The sequence below is a fragment of the Grammomys surdaster genome, unplaced genomic scaffold, assembly GCF_004785775.1.
Source record: "Grammomys surdaster isolate TR1022 unplaced genomic scaffold, NIH_TR_1.0 125793, whole genome shotgun sequence".
Classification (NCBI taxonomy): Eukaryota; Metazoa; Chordata; class Mammalia; order Rodentia; family Muridae; genus Grammomys; species Grammomys surdaster.
Window position 1 is genome coordinate 908,395 of NW_021620624.1, and position 16,676 is coordinate 925,070.

General features: G+C 44.3%; 1 protein-coding gene and 1 non-coding gene across 2 annotated transcripts in view; one reads left to right on the plus strand and one right to left on the minus strand.

The window, feature by feature from the left end:
* Sdad1 (SDA1 domain containing 1) overlaps positions 1-15,282 on the minus strand; it is a 28,457-nt gene extending 13,175 nt beyond the window's left edge. Inside the window, exons 1-12 of the mRNA XM_028789177.1 lie at positions 15,098-15,282; positions 11,421-11,525; positions 10,910-11,008; positions 10,629-10,739; positions 8,712-8,783; positions 8,512-8,612; positions 7,221-7,278; positions 6,360-6,434; positions 4,626-4,727; positions 3,167-3,236; positions 2,028-2,131; positions 803-860 (exon numbers count right to left, since the gene is read on the minus strand). Coding sequence (XP_028645010.1) covers positions 803-860; positions 2,028-2,131; positions 3,167-3,236; positions 4,626-4,727; positions 6,360-6,434; positions 7,221-7,278; positions 8,512-8,612; positions 8,712-8,783; positions 10,629-10,739; positions 10,910-11,008; positions 11,421-11,525; positions 15,098-15,187 — 1,045 coding nt within the window. The 5' untranslated portion in view covers positions 15,188-15,282. The remainder of the gene's footprint in view (positions 1-802; positions 861-2,027; positions 2,132-3,166; positions 3,237-4,625; positions 4,728-6,359; positions 6,435-7,220; positions 7,279-8,511; positions 8,613-8,711; positions 8,784-10,628; positions 10,740-10,909; positions 11,009-11,420; positions 11,526-15,097) is intronic.
* On the plus strand, positions 6,753-6,872 carry LOC114640266. Its single transcript, XR_003714128.1, has one exon. It is a non-coding gene; the product is annotated as a U6atac minor spliceosomal RNA (small nuclear RNA).
* Positions 15,283-16,676: the final 1,394 nt, after the last annotated feature.

Here is a 16,676-nt window from a genome sequence, read left to right on the forward strand (position 1 = left end):
TAGAGTTTTTTTTTTGCGATTTATTTATGTGTACGGATGTTTTGCCTGCACATGTGTATCTGCACCATATGCAGGACTGATGCCTGCAGAGGTCAGAGAAGGGTCTCAGATCTCCTAACTGGAGTTATGGAAGGTTGAGAGTCACCATGTGGGAGCTGGGAAGTAAAGCCAGATCCTAAACAAGAGCAGACAGTGCTCTTAACTGCTGTGCCTTCTCTCCAGCCCCAAACTGGAATTTTATATTATAAAGACTTGCTAAAAGCAAGTAAGAATTTATCTTTTTGTTTTACTTAAAAAAAAAAAAAATAGGGATATGTATGTGTCTCTGTGGCTTTGTGCACACAAGTGCAGTGCTCACAAAGACCAGAAGAGGGCACTGGATTTCCCCAGAGCTGCCTGAAGTGGGTAATGGGAACTGAACTCATCGGATACTCTGCAAGAGCAGTACATGGAAAAGAACCACTCCTTGTAATTAACAAATTGAAAAATAAAGCCTTGGCTGATTTAAGGAAAAAAAAGTAGGCCTCTCTGTCCTCCTTTATCACGGTTTTGCCAGGAAGGTTAGGGTTGGGTTTTGTCTTCTGTTTGTTTGAGAAGAGCTTTGATGTACTCCAGGCTAGCCTCCAACCTGGCATGCGGTTGGGGCTGGCCTGAAGTTCTGATCCTCCTGCCTCAGCATTCCATTTTCCTTCTCTATATAGAACACACATAACTCCACTTGTCCTTAATGACACAAGAACAATGGACTAGCCACTTCTTCTTAGGTTGGGACCAGCAAGGAGCACACACATAAGCAGGTTACCTCTCTGGTGAGGCTGCAGAAACCTTTGCACAAATGGGTAGAAGTTGAAGAGGAAAAGCTGTGGAGAGACGAATACAGCAACTTTAACATTTATAAACCCCAAACACGGAACTTCATTTCTACCATGTAACTTCATTACCTTGATAAATGCACTGGGGCTCATTCTGACTTGCTTTGTCTCAATAAGCATTAGTCATAGGCTAATTCAATATGCTCAGTAACTCAGGGACAGAATTTTCTCCCCAACGCTACCCTGCTAACCTACCACATATGAGAGAAAGGGCAGATTTAAGTAAGCAAAGGCAAACAAACCCCAACACTCTTTAACTCTGACACTGGCCTGGCTGCAGAGCTCTGTGTGGGTGTTCATAGAGGGAAGCAAGACCAGGACCAGCACTGGTATTAAAGCTCCCAGGGTCAGAACAGGGCAGATCTGAATGGCACTAGCATCATTAGATTGCCACAAACTGACAGCCCTGACTCTACGGTCTTCTGGCTCAACCACACTGCGGAAGGACTCTGAACTCTGTGTTTAACCAAGGAGAGCAACATCTTCAACCTTGTCAGAAAACTGGACTGAAGAGATGGCTCAGCCACTAAGAGCTGTTCACAACACCAACATGATGACTCACAACCACTTGTAACTCCAGTCCCAGAGAACTGAAGCTCTATTCCGGCTTCTGTGGTCATTGAACACATGCACTGCACATTTCTTTGTGGTCTAAATTTTTGGTAAAGGCAGCTACTCTAAAAGTATCAACACATACAACACACACACACCAACAAGTAGCTCTTGCAATCTAATTCAATACAAAAGAAATACCCAGAGAACCCAACATTGCAAACATACGATTCCCTACCAGAGACACCTAGAACTCAAGAATGTCAGGAAGGGTTAGGTAGGCACACTGAAAGGTAGCAAGAGTCAATACAAGTGTGATTCATTCTGGCGCAGGACCATGTATTTGAAAACAAGTGCCAACACAGGGGACAGAACAGTTACATGTGAACTGAATGTTCATACATCAGTATTCATATACACTGTGAAAAAAAAACAGCAGTAGATAAAAGCAGCTGTTTTCAGAAGGACAGGTTGCACTTCCTGCTGATTCTAACTGCAAATGATCTGGGGATAAAAACTGAGACAATGTTCTATATAACGACTTTCCTTTACCCAGTCCATCACACTCGTAAAATCTGCCAGGAGAAGCAATGAGTTCCATACCTCATGAATGCCCACCAATCTGGAGATGAGGTTCATGAACATCATCTTCACTTCAAACCTCTCCTTACAGCTCTCTAGCTGCTTCAGAAGCTTTTCTGCAAAATCTGGAAAGAATCGAGAGTCACTGTGGATTCCTGGCTGCAGAACCGTATTCTACAGGCACAGGGAAAGGGAGAGCAAAGTCACACTAGTGCAAAGACCAAGTACAGCACTCCAAGTTCAGCTTCAGGAGTTCTGAGTTGTTTTAAAGGCAGTCTCACTATATAAGTACAGTTGTCCCAAAGCTCATTCTGTAGACCAGACTGGCCTGGAACCAGAGATCTGCCTGCCTCTGCCTCCTGAGTGCAGGATTAAAGGCATGCACCACCGCTCTAGGTGATCTTTTACATTTCCTTAGAGAATTTATTTTTATTTTGGTGCATGCTTGCATGTGTGTATGATCACATGTGTGCAGATGCCCACAGAGGCCAGAGGAGGTATTGGATCCCTTTAGCACACTGGGCTGGTACTGTGAGCCACCTGATGTGGGTGCTAGGAGCCAAACCTAAGTCTTCTACAAGAACAGCCAGAGCTCTTACCCACTCGGGCAGTTCTTCCTAAGAACCACATTTTTTTTTTTGTTTTGTTTTTTTTTGTTTTTTTGAGACAGGGTTTCTCTGAGTAGCCCTGGCTGTCCTGGAACTCACTGTGTAGACCAGGCTGGCCTCAAACTCAGAAATCCGCCTGCCTCTGCCTCCCAAGTGCTGGGATTAAAGGCGTTAGCCACCACTGCCTAGCTCCCTAAGAGCTACTTTTAAAATCATTCCTTTTACTTTTTGAGGTTATATCATTTCCCCCTTCCCTTTCCTCCCTTTTAAACCCTCCCATATACCTTTTGCTGCCTTTTCTCAGTGTTACATGCACATATGTGTATGAATATACATGCATATTCCTAAACGCACAAATATACAGATGCCTGAGATGTGGGTGCATCAACCTCTGCAATGACTCTGAAGCCACTCCCACAGCCTGATGAATCAGAACCTGCACTTTACCCGGTTCCCTAGGTGATTCAGTTAAGAAACAGTGACCTAAGACAGGAGGAAGAACACAGGAAGTAATAAGACCAACAAGGAACTTAGAAGTGGTGATTATGGTACCTTGGGGATCATGAATCAAGTGAATAGCTGAAAAGTTAAACACTTCTGGTTTCTTCTTCTTCTTTTGTTTCTGGAAGAGAAAACAGTTCAAAACCCCTTTGCTCAGAATTCTTTTGACATGACCTACTAGCCAGCTCATTAGCCTGTACATGTGCTGTGTGCCCTGAAGACCACTAGCCAGTCCGTTAGGCTGTCCGTGTGCTGTGCCCACCAGGGAAAGGGTCAGTGTACTGCTCTATCACTCTCTGCCTTGTCTCGCTGAGACTGGGTTTCTTACTGAACCTGGAGCACGCTATTTTCCAGTGACACTGGCTGGTTACCAATTTCCAGGGACCCACCTGTCTCTTCTCCCACCAGTGGGGGTTGCAGATGTGCACAGCCACATCTGGTTTGTGCTAAATATCTGAACTCAGGCCATCATGCTTGGGCAGCAGTCTTCTTACCCATTGAGCCATTTCCCTGCTCCCTTACACTAATTTAAAAGAAAAAAAAACCAAAACAAAAAAACCAAAACAACCAAAAAACCCCTTGATGTAAAAATCTCTTTTCATTGTTAAGAACTAAAGTGTGTGTGTGGAGGGGGGTGGTGTTGTTGCAGAGGTGGCTCAGTGGTTAAGAGCACTGACTGCTCCTCCAGAGGTCCTGAGCTCAATTCTCAGCAACCATCTGCAATGGGGTCTGATGCCCTCTTCTGGTGTGTCTGAGGAAAGCAATGGTGGTGTACTCACATACATGAAATCAATACATCAATCAATCTTAAAACAAACAAACAAACAAAAAACAGCAACAAAAAAAGTATCAACTATTAAAATGTGAGACTTAAAAGAAATGTAAAGATCCAAACACTAAGACCACACAGAGGCTGGGGAGATGGCTCAGTTGGCGAGGTACTTGCCACGTGAACCTGAGGACCCAAGTGTGGATCCTCAAGAAGGGTGTGGCTAACTCTGTAACCTGAGCCCTGGGAAGGCAGAGTCAGGTGGAAGGAGGGTTCCTGGAGTTCACTGACTAGCTAGTCCAGCCACCCTCAGTGAGAGATGCAGAGTGATGAAGATATCCACACCAGGTTCACATGAACCTGCATCCACCTCACACGCGTACGCACGTAACCCACAGACATAACTGTAACCTACACATGACACCCCCCACAGGACTTTATAGGGATCAAACTAATGATTGTTGAAATAACCATCACCAAACACCAAACACTTTTCCATGTTGTTCTAAGAACTCAGGTCTAGTTTAGGTAAAGTTAATTGACTTAATTTATTCAAGTCAGAGTTTTGTCACAGCTGAATACAGCCTATTCACGTAGAATGTTAATGCTTATAATTCTTCACACATATCTAAGGTTTGTTTTTAACGCTATCTCTTGTTTCTAACCTTCAGTGTGCTGGCTTAAGCCCTGTGCAAGTCTACACTCTAGCAGTTGCTGCTCCATCCCTAGGCACAGCCTCACCTTCAGCACCTTCATCGCCTTCTCCAGCTTCTTCTTGTTTTTGGAGCCCTTCTTCCCCGTGGCGTACTGCACCAGCAGGTCTCTCGCTGTGGGCCCATCGTCCTGAAGAACAAATCACACGGGGAATCGGCACAGGCACATCTGCACAGTCAGCATACCATCCTTTCAACTACATCCTTTTGGTCTAGACCGTTATCTACTTTTACTTACGTGTATGTGTGTGTGTTTATATGTGAGTATGTGCACGTGAATGCAGGTGCCTTGAGTCCCCAGGAGCTGGAGTTACAGGTGTCTGGTTGTTTCATAAATAACTTCATCATCATCAACGTGTGGGCTTCTGTTATGCAACAGTGCTTGTGCAGATATCAGAGGACAAGGCTGTGGAGCTGGCTCTCTGCTTCCATCTTTACTTGGTATATGGAACTTAAGTCACTGGAATTGCTCTGAAAGTGTCTTCATCTGCTGAGCCTTCTCTCTGGACCCTACATTCTGGGTCTTAAACTTTTTGCACACACTTACTAATGAATACAACTTTCAAAATCAGGAAATAAGCATACATGTGCAAAAAAGGGCTATATATTTTCACTGCAGCACTGAATTTGTGCTTAGATTTAGTATTACTTTTAATTTCAGTTTAATATGCAGATAAAATGTTGCTTTTATTTTCAGGAAACAATCAATAGAAGAATGCTTAGTGTATAATACATTCATATTCTGGAGTAAGTGGCAGATATTCATAGATCAAAACAGTAGCTCTGTATATACCCACAGAAACAAGCACACTGCAGCATGTATGTGCTATGTACATAGCTTCTAAAAGCTTACAACACATAAGACTATTTGTACAAACATACATAAATGTACTGGAAAAGAATGAGTTACCCAAGAGGAAGGAAATATGACAGAAATAATCCAAGGTCAAAAAAACCTTTACCTAAGCTGGGCACTGGCTGTGCACACCTTTAACCTCAGCACTTGGGAGGCAGAGACAGGCAGATCTCTGAGTTTGAGGCCAGTCTGATCTACAGAGTGGTGAGTTCAAGGACAGCCAGGGCTACTCAGAGAAATCCTGTCATGAAAAAAAACCAACCAACCAACCAACCAACCAACCATCCAACCAAATAAATAAATGAAAGAAAAGATGAAGAAAACCTTTACTCTCGGTGTACATTATTATCTGAAAGGCTTTACAATGAAACACAGTAAGAATTTATCAGACATTACTGACCTACTTATCGATGCTAAAAGGATTTTAGAGTGTGTGTGTCTGTGTGTGTGTGTGTGTGTGTGTCTGTGTGTATATGTCTGTGTGTCGGCACACCCTGCAGATCCCTATGGAGAACATAAGAAGGTGCTGAATCCCTTGGAGTTGGAGTTAACGCAGCTGTAAACTGTCTAACACGCACGGTGGGAGCCAAACTCCAGTTCTCTGCAAGAGCAGGAAGTGCTCTTCACCACTGAGACACTGTTCCAGTCCTGTATGTATCTATCTACATATTTTTACAATGTTTTTTGAAAAGAACTTCTTTTTATGTCTTTTAAGAAAAACTGTTTTGTCACAAATCTTGATTAAAGACACTGCAATATTATTATTATTATTCTCCTTTCTTTCCTACTTTTGTAATGTTGGCATTAACTCCAAAACTGCCAGAATTTTGTCCTAAAGGTCTTACGGTCTGAACTCAAAAGAGCAACACACGAGCAACTGGAACATCAGAATCTGCATAAACCCACCTCGGATTCTGAGTCACTGTCCTGCTTCTCTTCCTCGTCTTTCCCGAGGAAGAATGTCAAAGCAGCAACTAGTATCTAAAGACAAACAAGGAAAAAAATCAACTTATTCAGCCTATAAATGCAGACTTCTGTTTACATATCCATCACACAGGCATACACTGTTGTGTCTGAAGGGGAAAATCTCCAAGGGTAGGAGGGAGGGTAATTACTCCTTTTCCATGAGTTAACATATTCCATAATGTCACGTACTTTACAAATATGCAACAACATCTTTAACTAGTACGGGGGGAGGGATACAGCTGGATGGCTGAGCATGAGCTTCAGAGTAAGTCCAGTCCCTGGTTCCATCCCCAGCATGCCCCAATCTACCATTTATTATATACAAACTGGCTTATGTCATGTGAAAGGAGAGGCTAGCTCTCCCCTTTACAAGGATGGAAGGGCCTTGAGCCTCAAACACGCATGCAATTGAGGCCCTGGCACCTAGGTTGTGGCATCTGATCACTGTCTTTATATACGTGTGTCTAGCATTAAACACTGTGACTTAAACACATGCCAGGCTTTATACAGCTACCCTTTGGTAGAACATGCCTACATGCTGCCAAGAAAACAGCCAGCACAGCCCTCACTATAAGTTAAATATTGTCTTTGAGTTTGTTTCAACTCCCAGAGCTCAACAGAACAAAAGTCAAGTATCAAAGGCAAATTTCTGCTTTTTTTTTTTTTTAACCAATATCATACAGCTGGGCTTTGTGGTGTTGGTTTCCCAGAGTTGCTTTCCTGGCTGGAGCTTTAGAGGTGTCAACTAGAACTGCAGGATTTTTAAAGTATGATGCAGTGAATGGCAGCCGTACAGCTCACCTTGGTGATCTTGGAGAAACATGCAGTTGTGATAACATTGACAGTTTTGGCATCATTCCTGCAAGAGAAAATGGCATAAACCCACAGTGAGTACTTCTGACAGTTAATCCTAGGATTTAAAGTGCTAAAGCATCAAATGAGCCAGCACAGGTAGAGGACATCATTAAATTACATCAAGATGAAGAACAGCCGGGCAGTGGTGGCGCACGCCTTTAATCCCAGCACTTGGTAGGCAGAGACAGGCAGATTTCTGAGTTTGAGGCCAGCCTGGTCTACATGGTGAGTTCCAGGACAGCCAGGGCTATACAGAGAAACCCTTTCTCGAAACAAAACAAACAAACAAAAAAGATGAAGAACATTTGGTGCCAAGGAACTTACTCAGAGTGTTACAAAAACAAAAACAAAAACTAAAATGCCAACAATTCTGTCGGAAAAACTACAATTTAGCAAAGGCAGGGCTAGGGAAACAGCCAGTGGGAAGAGGGCTAGGGTGAGCATGAAACCAAGTTCAGATCCCACAGTTCACCTCAGGGAGGCATGGTGTCTGCTGGCAGAGAAGGGTCCCCACAGGCAGCTAGATTAGCTAAATTAATTCAGTTAGCTTCAACCTGATTCAGATGAGAGACCTTTTCTTGATGTGTAAGGTAGAGAGCAGATGAGGAAGGCAGCTGATGCCAAGCTTGGACCTGCAAGCCCCTCCCCTACACACACACACACGCATAGCATGTGCAAATCTATACCCACACACACAAGAGAAAAATAAAACAAAATTTTTAAAAAATTAAAATAAAAATCAGCAAAATCAACCACAGCTAAAATAAAGGTTTACTTGAGCTCATCCATCATCACTGTGATGTCAGAAGAGGAACTGAAGTGGAGGCGTGCTACAGTGCTACTCACTGGCTTCCCGCCTGTTTTCCTCAGCCTGTCTTCTTAACAACCCAGGAGCCCTGCACATCATGGGCTGTGCCCTCCTACATCCATCGCTAACTAAGGAGACGCACCACAAACTGCCTACATGCACCTGATGGTGACATTTTCTCAACTGAGGTTCTTCTCTCAATTGAGGTTCCACAAAATGCTAGCTTGTACTGAGCTGACAAAAAAGAACCAACCAATCAGAGTACCTCTGTATTTTATGCCCAACTTCAATGTATAAGTATATTAAAGAATGTAAGATTAAAAAAAAAAAAACAATAAAAAAGAAACACTTATCTCTGAGCTCTATAATCAATCATAAATGGAAAAAAATAAGCTTATTTCTCATGAGAAAAATTCCTGTATGTGTTACCAGATGTTCCTTCTGTAGAGTTCGATCATCACATCCAGAGACATCTTGGCTGCGGTTGCATTGCTGTCTCTCAACATGGTATACATGAAGTTCTGCAGCACCTATGGACCCAGGAAGAAGAGCATCAATGCAGGGCTGGAAAAAAGCTGGGGGCGCAGGGGATGGGGGGCAGGGAGGGCGCAGGGGCAGAGGGCACTTACCACATTCACTTTGTTGTTCTTGTGTTTGGCGTTGATATTCTTGATATCAGTCACAATATGTGTGTACAGAGTCTGAGGAAACAAAGGACACACATTAAACCTAGGAGTGCCTTTAACCTTCGAGAAAAGCACAAACACACAGGACAACTTTGGTTTTTCATTTCACTCTCTAATAAAAGAGATCCAAAACAAGCAAGCACCCCAAAAAAGCTGAAAGGGTAAGACTGCTCTTCCAGGGGTTAGACGTGTAATTACCCTAGAAAAGAAAAGCCATTACCCTACCTGCTATACAAATAGTCACAAGTCCTTTATTTGCAACAGGCAAAAAAGGAGCAGCAACCCAACACCCATTTGCTGATGAATGGGCAAGCATGTGTCAGAGTCATGAAACAGAATATTTGGTAGCCAAAAAGATACAATCATATACACCACAATATACACTGATCTTGAAATAGCATGCTAAGGCAGCCACAAAAACAAAAACATGGATGACTCCACTTAAGTGAAACATGAGGAACAAACAGGTAGAACTATGTCGCACTGTTCACTCTGCAGACAGGCAGAAAGAATGCTCAAGGGAGCAGGGTTAATCACATCAAGGTCAAGGTCAGGCTGGACTACTCAGTGAGATCCTGTCTGAAAACTCCACAGCTGGAATGTAACTCACTGAACGAGCACTTTTAGCAACTGCAAGGCCCTGAACTCAATCTTTAGCATTCAGAAACCAAGAAACCAAAAACACAGAGGGACAGAGAGATGGCTGGGTTAAGGGCACTTGCTGCTCTTCCAGAGGGTCCAAGTTCAGTTCCAGCACCTACGTCGGGCAGTGACAACCATCAGTAACTCCAGCACCAGGGGACTGGATACCTCTGGCCTCCATGGGCACCTGAACTCATGTGCACATAGACACATATAGGCACACACAACTACATATAAGGAAAAACAAGAAAATCTTTTTAAAAAGTATACTATTATTTATTCATTCATTTATACTGTACAGTTCAATGTACTTTTAAAAAAGATCCTTTTCTGTGTATGGGTGTTTTCTGTACATGTGTGTATATATGTGTTGCCTAGAGTCCAGAAGAGAATGTCAGGTCCCCTGGAACTGGAGTTACAGAGAGTTGTGAGCTGCCATATTCGTTCTGGGAACTGAACCCAGGTCCCCTCGAAGAGCAGCAAGTGTTCTTAACCACCGAGCCGTCACTTAGCCCCAACCTTTTTTAAGGGAAGCAAATATCTAACTGAATGCATGACACATCTGTGGCTACAACATTGCTAGTACCCAAAACATGGTTCTATGGATCATTGTTAGGTCACAGCTTAGACCAGAACTATAAATGCTCAAATTGAATAGTAGCAGTCTCTTAATACATGGTATGAGGGATTAACTTGATGAATACAAATTTAAGCTTTTCTTTCTGAAATTTGTTTCATAAACCTTTAGCTCTTGGTCATAAATAAACAAATAAAAAGTCATGGGAAAATGTTAATAGCAATAGAACATTAAGTTTTACTGTGCAGGTTTGGTTCTAGCCAAGTGACTGCCCTCCCTTGTTCAGTGCAGCATGGTCGTGAAGAGATTAGGTTTGAGCACCAGGCTGCCTATAATTAAAGTCCAGCCTGCCACATGGATGCTGCCTGACCAGAGACATGTCACTCGTCTGTGACTCGACCTGTCTGTCTGTACAGCATTAACAATGAAGATTCTTCTTACCAATCTCTAGCTTAGGATTTTGTAAGTAAAACATATACTCTGAGATTGATCCCTGGTCCAGAGTGGCATTCAGCCTATTTCCTACTAAAGGACTAGCTATCTCTCACCATATCAAACAATGTTAAGAATTCCATGACCTCTGAACTCTGCAGTGTAAGCTCAGGAAGAAAGGGATGGTGGGCTAAGCCCTCACTCTTTACCTTCCGCAGGAGCTTGTCGTGGCATCGCAGAAGCTCAAAGAAGAGCTCTAGCAAACTGGACGGGTTGATGAGATTCTTATTTCTCAGTAAGATCAAGGCTTTGCAAAATGTCTAGGGGGTAAAAGAAAACATACCAAAAAGGTGAGGTTATTAAATGAGAAAACACAGCATGCACCCCGTCTCTGCACTCCCCCAGACACCAAAAAGATATTTAGCAGGAAGGCGCTCTCGGGTCTCCCATTGTCACAACATGCACAGGACAGTGTGACTGACTCTCCTACCATGCGAAGATCTGGGTCTAACACGGTGTGGTTGTAGGAGAGCAGGTCCTTCAGCTCCTGCGGGAAGTTACTGAGATGCTCCGGGTAGCAGTGGCCAATCTGTAACGAAGCAGAGCTGTTCTTAATAGCAGCCTTTCTCCTCTAACTTCAGGTGCACATTCACATAGTCAGGGATTGGCTGGGTCACAGAGGCAGGTGACTCGATCACCAGCTTTCCCTGGAGGCTGTTTCTGCTACTTTTAGTGTCCCCGTAGTTTCTGTAAAATGTATGTGGCACAACTGAGAACTTGCCTGTATGATGATTGAAAAACTTTTTGATGACTTTTGTTCTGTTTGGCTCTATGTTAAAATTCATCAAAGTCCTCCAACGTATCTTAGGAAGAAAATAAGATCTACAAGGGGGAAGGCTGTAGACGAACTTAAGATTTTACACAGACGGTGGGAATAACCAGGTGAGGGAACTTCTGCAAATTATGGTAGTGCCAACCTCTGTCTCACTGAGAAACCTTACCTGTGCCATGAACATCACCAGCTCTGCGAGTTCTTTGCTGGGTTTATTTGGTTGTAACTTGAAAATCTCCATATTGGATTTATAGTGATTATATTGCTGAAGGAACTGCAGGAGGAAAAAGAACAGAGTTTATTCCAGTCTCGCACAGAAGAACAAGCTGGCACACACCTCTGCCAGTGACACAGAAACAGGTTGAGATTCTCAAGCACTGCATGGCTCATGAAGATTTGTTTTTAGAACAGAACTTTAAGCAGGGGTATAAACATGAGTCAGAAACTCAGCTTCTGGCCTTGTTCCGCCATTCATTTACTATCACATTACCTATGTATGAAGGGCAGAAAAATGTCAGGTCAGGCCAGTAAGGGTGAAGTAAGCCTGAAGGACATGAAGCTTTCTAGTCAAATCTTCCCTTTTAAATACTCAGTAAAGCTTTATGCTAGCGTTCTAGACAAGATATGTTAACTATCAAACACAAGCCTCAAGAGATGGTTCAGCAGTAAAGAGCACTTGTTCTTGCATAGAACCTGGTTCACTTCCCAGCGATTCAAAACCATCTGTAATTCCAGTTCCGGGGGATCAGAAGCTCTCTTCTAACCTCTAGGGGTATCAGATATGCACATAGTGCACATAGAACACATTGCAGGCAAGACATGCATATACCTTCTTTTAAAAATGGGAGAAAAAAAGAAAAAGAATCAAAGACAGGGCTGGCAATGGTTCTGTGTGAGTGACTTCTGTGCACGCCTAAGGCTATGAGTACAGATGCCAAGCACTCACATGAAAGCCATTTCAAGGGGCAGAAGGAGGCTCTCTGCTGCTTACTAAATACTAGCTTAGTTCCAAGACTAGACAAAGAATGAGAGACCAGGGCCCCTGCATCCTTTACATGAGCGCATGTGTATGCACACACCAACCTCTCTCTGCCCACCTCCCCCCACCTCAAGCCTAAACAACAATTCAAGGGTAACAGACACATGGAATATAAGGCCCCAGCACCTCTCTAAGTACTTGGTTTGTGCTGAGCTTTGTATATATCTGACCCCAGTACGGTGTTTAACCACTGTAACTAAACGGAGTCAAGCACACTTCTTGCCCCACAGCTATTATGCTTCCATAGGTTCCACTGCTTTTGTGGGGCTAGGAATGTTCAGGGTGCTCAGGTATGTGAGAGAAGTACTCCACTGCTCAGCTACACCCCAGCTTACCATAGTTAGTGTGTCAGCAATCACACACACACACACATACACACACACCCCAAGTTCTCCTTAATCCTCAGCCTTTATTGAAGGGTTATTGAAGTGTAAGAGTTAAAGGGCCAACCCCATGCTACCACCTAGCCCTTGACTCCATACACTCACAGGAGTGAGAAGGTCCCAAACTTTTCATGTTCCTAACCTAGCCCTCCTCCCGATTCCTTCACTGCCCCACTCATTGACAGTTACAGACTCCTGGCCAAGGGTCTGCTTGAGATGAGCAGGACATACCATACTCTGCCCCATGTACATTCGTCACAAATGTCCAAAGCCCCAGACGCTCCCTCCTTTCTCTCATTCTAACCACCACAGCAGTATCCCAAAGTGGTTCTGTGGGTGAAGCCAGGACATCCAAGTCTTGGATCCTCCACTGTGAGCATGGAGAGTGGTAGAAGCACACAGACACACAGACACACACCACTGGTCTGTGGTCCTTCACTGGTGGGGATGAAGAGTGGTAGAAGCACAAGCACATGCACACACGCATGCATGCGTGCACATATACACAAACACATACAGCCCACTGGTAGGAATGTAGCCTGGTAGAACCACTATAAACAAACTAAAAATGACCTTCCCAATGGCCTGGTATATAATAAAAACACACACAGACACATACACACACATATATATACATACATATATATGTATATATACATATATATACATATGTATACGTATACACACACACATATATATGTATGTTACTACTCACAACAGCAAAGAAACAGAGTCAGCCTATATGTCCATCAACAGAAGAACATGTAATTCAAACGTGATACATGTACTTATGGTTCCAGCCGTGAGCTGACACCATGGCATGGGAGGAAGTCATTACGTTAAGAAACTAAACGAGACTCAGAGTAGCCCGTTTCCTCTCATAAGCAGAAGTCAGACTTAAATTTATGTTTGTGACACAAGTTAGACAGGGGAATATGGGAGGAGATTCATTTTAATGTGTATTGAGTGTTTGCCTCCGTGTATGTATGTGCACACATATGCCTGGTATCCAGAGGCCAGTGTAGGATCCCCGGACACTGGAGCTACAGATGGATATGAGATATCATGTAGGTGCTGGGCAACGAACCCAAGACCTCTGGAAAAACAGCCAGTGCTCTGAAGCATCGAGGCAACTCCCCAGCCCAGGAAGAAGAGATCTTAAAGGATGAAGGAAACTGAAATATATGTGACATGGATACAGAGGTGGGGGCTGTTTGGGGAAAGGAAAGGAACCAGTAAGGGGAGGGAGACAAGGAGGATTGGGAAGGGTGGTGTAGAAGAGGATAATTAAGAACACTTCATATATGTACCGAAGTCCAGAAACAAAACCCATTACTCTGCATGCTAACTGAAAAAAAAATTAGTAACAGAAAAAGAGTTCTAGGGCTCTTAATTCACTTCTTTGTGAGCTGCTGGACACTGCTCTAACACAAGGACACCTTGCCTGTTAGTACTTTGTTGTACTAGCTCGTCACTCTCTATTGTCACCTTAAGTATTAAAAAGCATTTGAATATAAAACACTCACATAGCCGGGCAGTGGTGGCGCACGCCTTTAATCCCAGCACTTGGGAGGCAGAGGCAGGAGGATTTCTGAGTTCAAGGCCAGCCTGGGCTACACAGAGAAACCCTGTCTCGAAAAACAAACAAAGAAAAAACAAAAAAGAAAGAAAGAAAGAAAGAAAGAAAGAAAGAAAGAAAGAAAGAGAGAAAGACCATTCATATGTAAAGATAAATTGGGGGGAGGAAGGACAAAGAGAGCTGAGTTATTCACTGAAATAAAGTCGAAGGAAATAAATGGCAGCAGGCTGAGATGCCGGTTTCATGGTTCAGAGACAAAGGCGTGTCTTAACCTATCTACCAGGTTAAGAGTACAAAGTCACCGCTTTCATTTAGTGGTTCTTATTAGTTCACACATTTGGAGTGTGCTAAGTCTCTCACACAAACTGGACCTAACAGAATTGTCGACCGCACTTTTCCCTCAAAAGCATTTTCTCAAATCTAGTTCAGGCTGGCTCCCACGAGTCTGAACCGTGGCTTAACTACATCTTCTAAACTCCTGACTGTGGCCCTGGCATCTGAGAATTCCTTGCTCTTCTTGGCAGAGCGTGGGGCACTCGGGAGCGGCCGTCTGTGCAAAGCACTTTTAACACACGACTCATATGTTACGGGCTAATTGGAGTTTTTGCTGCGAGGCGGCCGACGGCTGGACCTCTTCACCCCTCTCCACGTCGGCGAGGCGGGCGGATAAACTCGGAGGCGACGGGTTTTAGACTGTGTTTCAGTGTTGGTGGGGTCTGCAGGGCAGCGTGTTTGCAAGCGGTGGGAAACAGGTCCTTAGGAAGTTCCTTCCCCATACCCCGTCTCTTCCCCAGGGCCCCCGGAAGCACACCGGAACGTCCCGGCGAGCCGGATCCCTGTCCCACCTCCTCGACGTAGGCCGGCGGGTCCCGCTTGATCAGGTTCTGTAACTGCGGCAGGTTGCTGGGCAGCTTGTTGTTGTTCCTGCCGGACATGGTGGCTGTAGCTGGGCTCCCTGGTGAGCAGTTCTTGGAAAACGTAGGCCTCTGTCAGTCACAGCCAGGTCCCCGCTGCAGCTTGGACTCGTGTTTCCTAGTGTAACCGGAAACAGCACGTGGGACACTCCGCTAGCCGAACTGAGCTACGGAACTCTCAGAGGATCAAACTTAGCCGCCCGGCTGCAATGCTTTGTCGGACTCTGCACTCTATCGGCCCCTGTCGTTGGGCAACCGCTACTACTATCACCAAACTCGTGATGCAATCTGAAATTTAAAGTTGTCTGTGTTTTTCTTCCACATACTCGAGCAGGTTTCATTATCTCAACATTCTTTTCCATTGAAAACAATTTTTATACAATATATTTGGTCATGTTTTTTCCTCCTCTAATTCCTCCCCAGATCTCCCCCCCTAGCTCAGCGCTCTTATGATGGCCCAAATGAAATCCCTGTACTCGGGAAGCTGAGGCAGGAGTAGTATATGTTGGGGCAAGCCTGAGGCTTATGCTGTCTCAAGAAAAACAACAGAAATTAAGCAGGGGCCTGGAAACTGGTTCAGGTGGCCTATCTCGTAGGAGATACTAGGTTTCTTCCCCAGTACTCCATAAACTGAGTGTGTTGGCTCATGCCTGTAACTGGAATACTTAGGGAAGAGGAGGCAGGCATGTTGAGAAATGTGTACCCTCAGCAGGTACCTGTGCTCATAGTACACGTACCCACACAGAGATGCACACTCATAACTAAAACAAAAACCTTGTCAGAAATAAGAATCATTTTATTTTAGACTGTACTAAAGTTAGAAGAAAAATCCATGAGGAATATGCCTAAAAACCACTGTTTTAGAAAATGGCAAAGAGCGGGTGTGTGTGTGTGTAGGTTAGATTGGTTTTTGGTGGTGGTTTGTTTGTTTGTTTGGTTTTGTTTTTGTTTTTGTGGGGAGGGGGGTTCAAGACAGGGTTTCTCTGTGTAGCCCTGGTTGTCCTGGAACTCACTCTGTAGACTAGGCTGGCCTCAAACTCAGAAATCTGCCTGCCTCTGCCTCCCAAGTGCTGGGAATAAAGATGTGAGCCACCACTGCCCGGCTGATTTTGTTTTTTTGAGACAGGTTTCTCTGTATAGCCTTGGCTGTCCTGGAACTCAGTCTGTAGACCAGACTGGCCATGAACTCAGAGATCCAGCTGACTCTGCCTCAGGAGTGCTGGGACTTAAAGGTGTGTGCAACCACCGCCCCCAGGCAACTCTTTTTTTTTTTGGTTTTTCGAGACAGGGTTTCTCTGTGTAGCCCTGGCTGTCCTGGAACTCCCTCTGTAGACCAGGCTGGCCTCGAACTCAGAAATCCGCCTGCCTCTGCCTCCCAAGTGCTGGGATTAAAGGCATGCGCCACCACTGCCCGGCCCCAGGCAACTCTTAATTCTAAACACAGAGGGGAAAGCATAGCCGTTGAATGGTAATTAGTCTTATACTAACAGATGAATCAAGGTGTTATTAT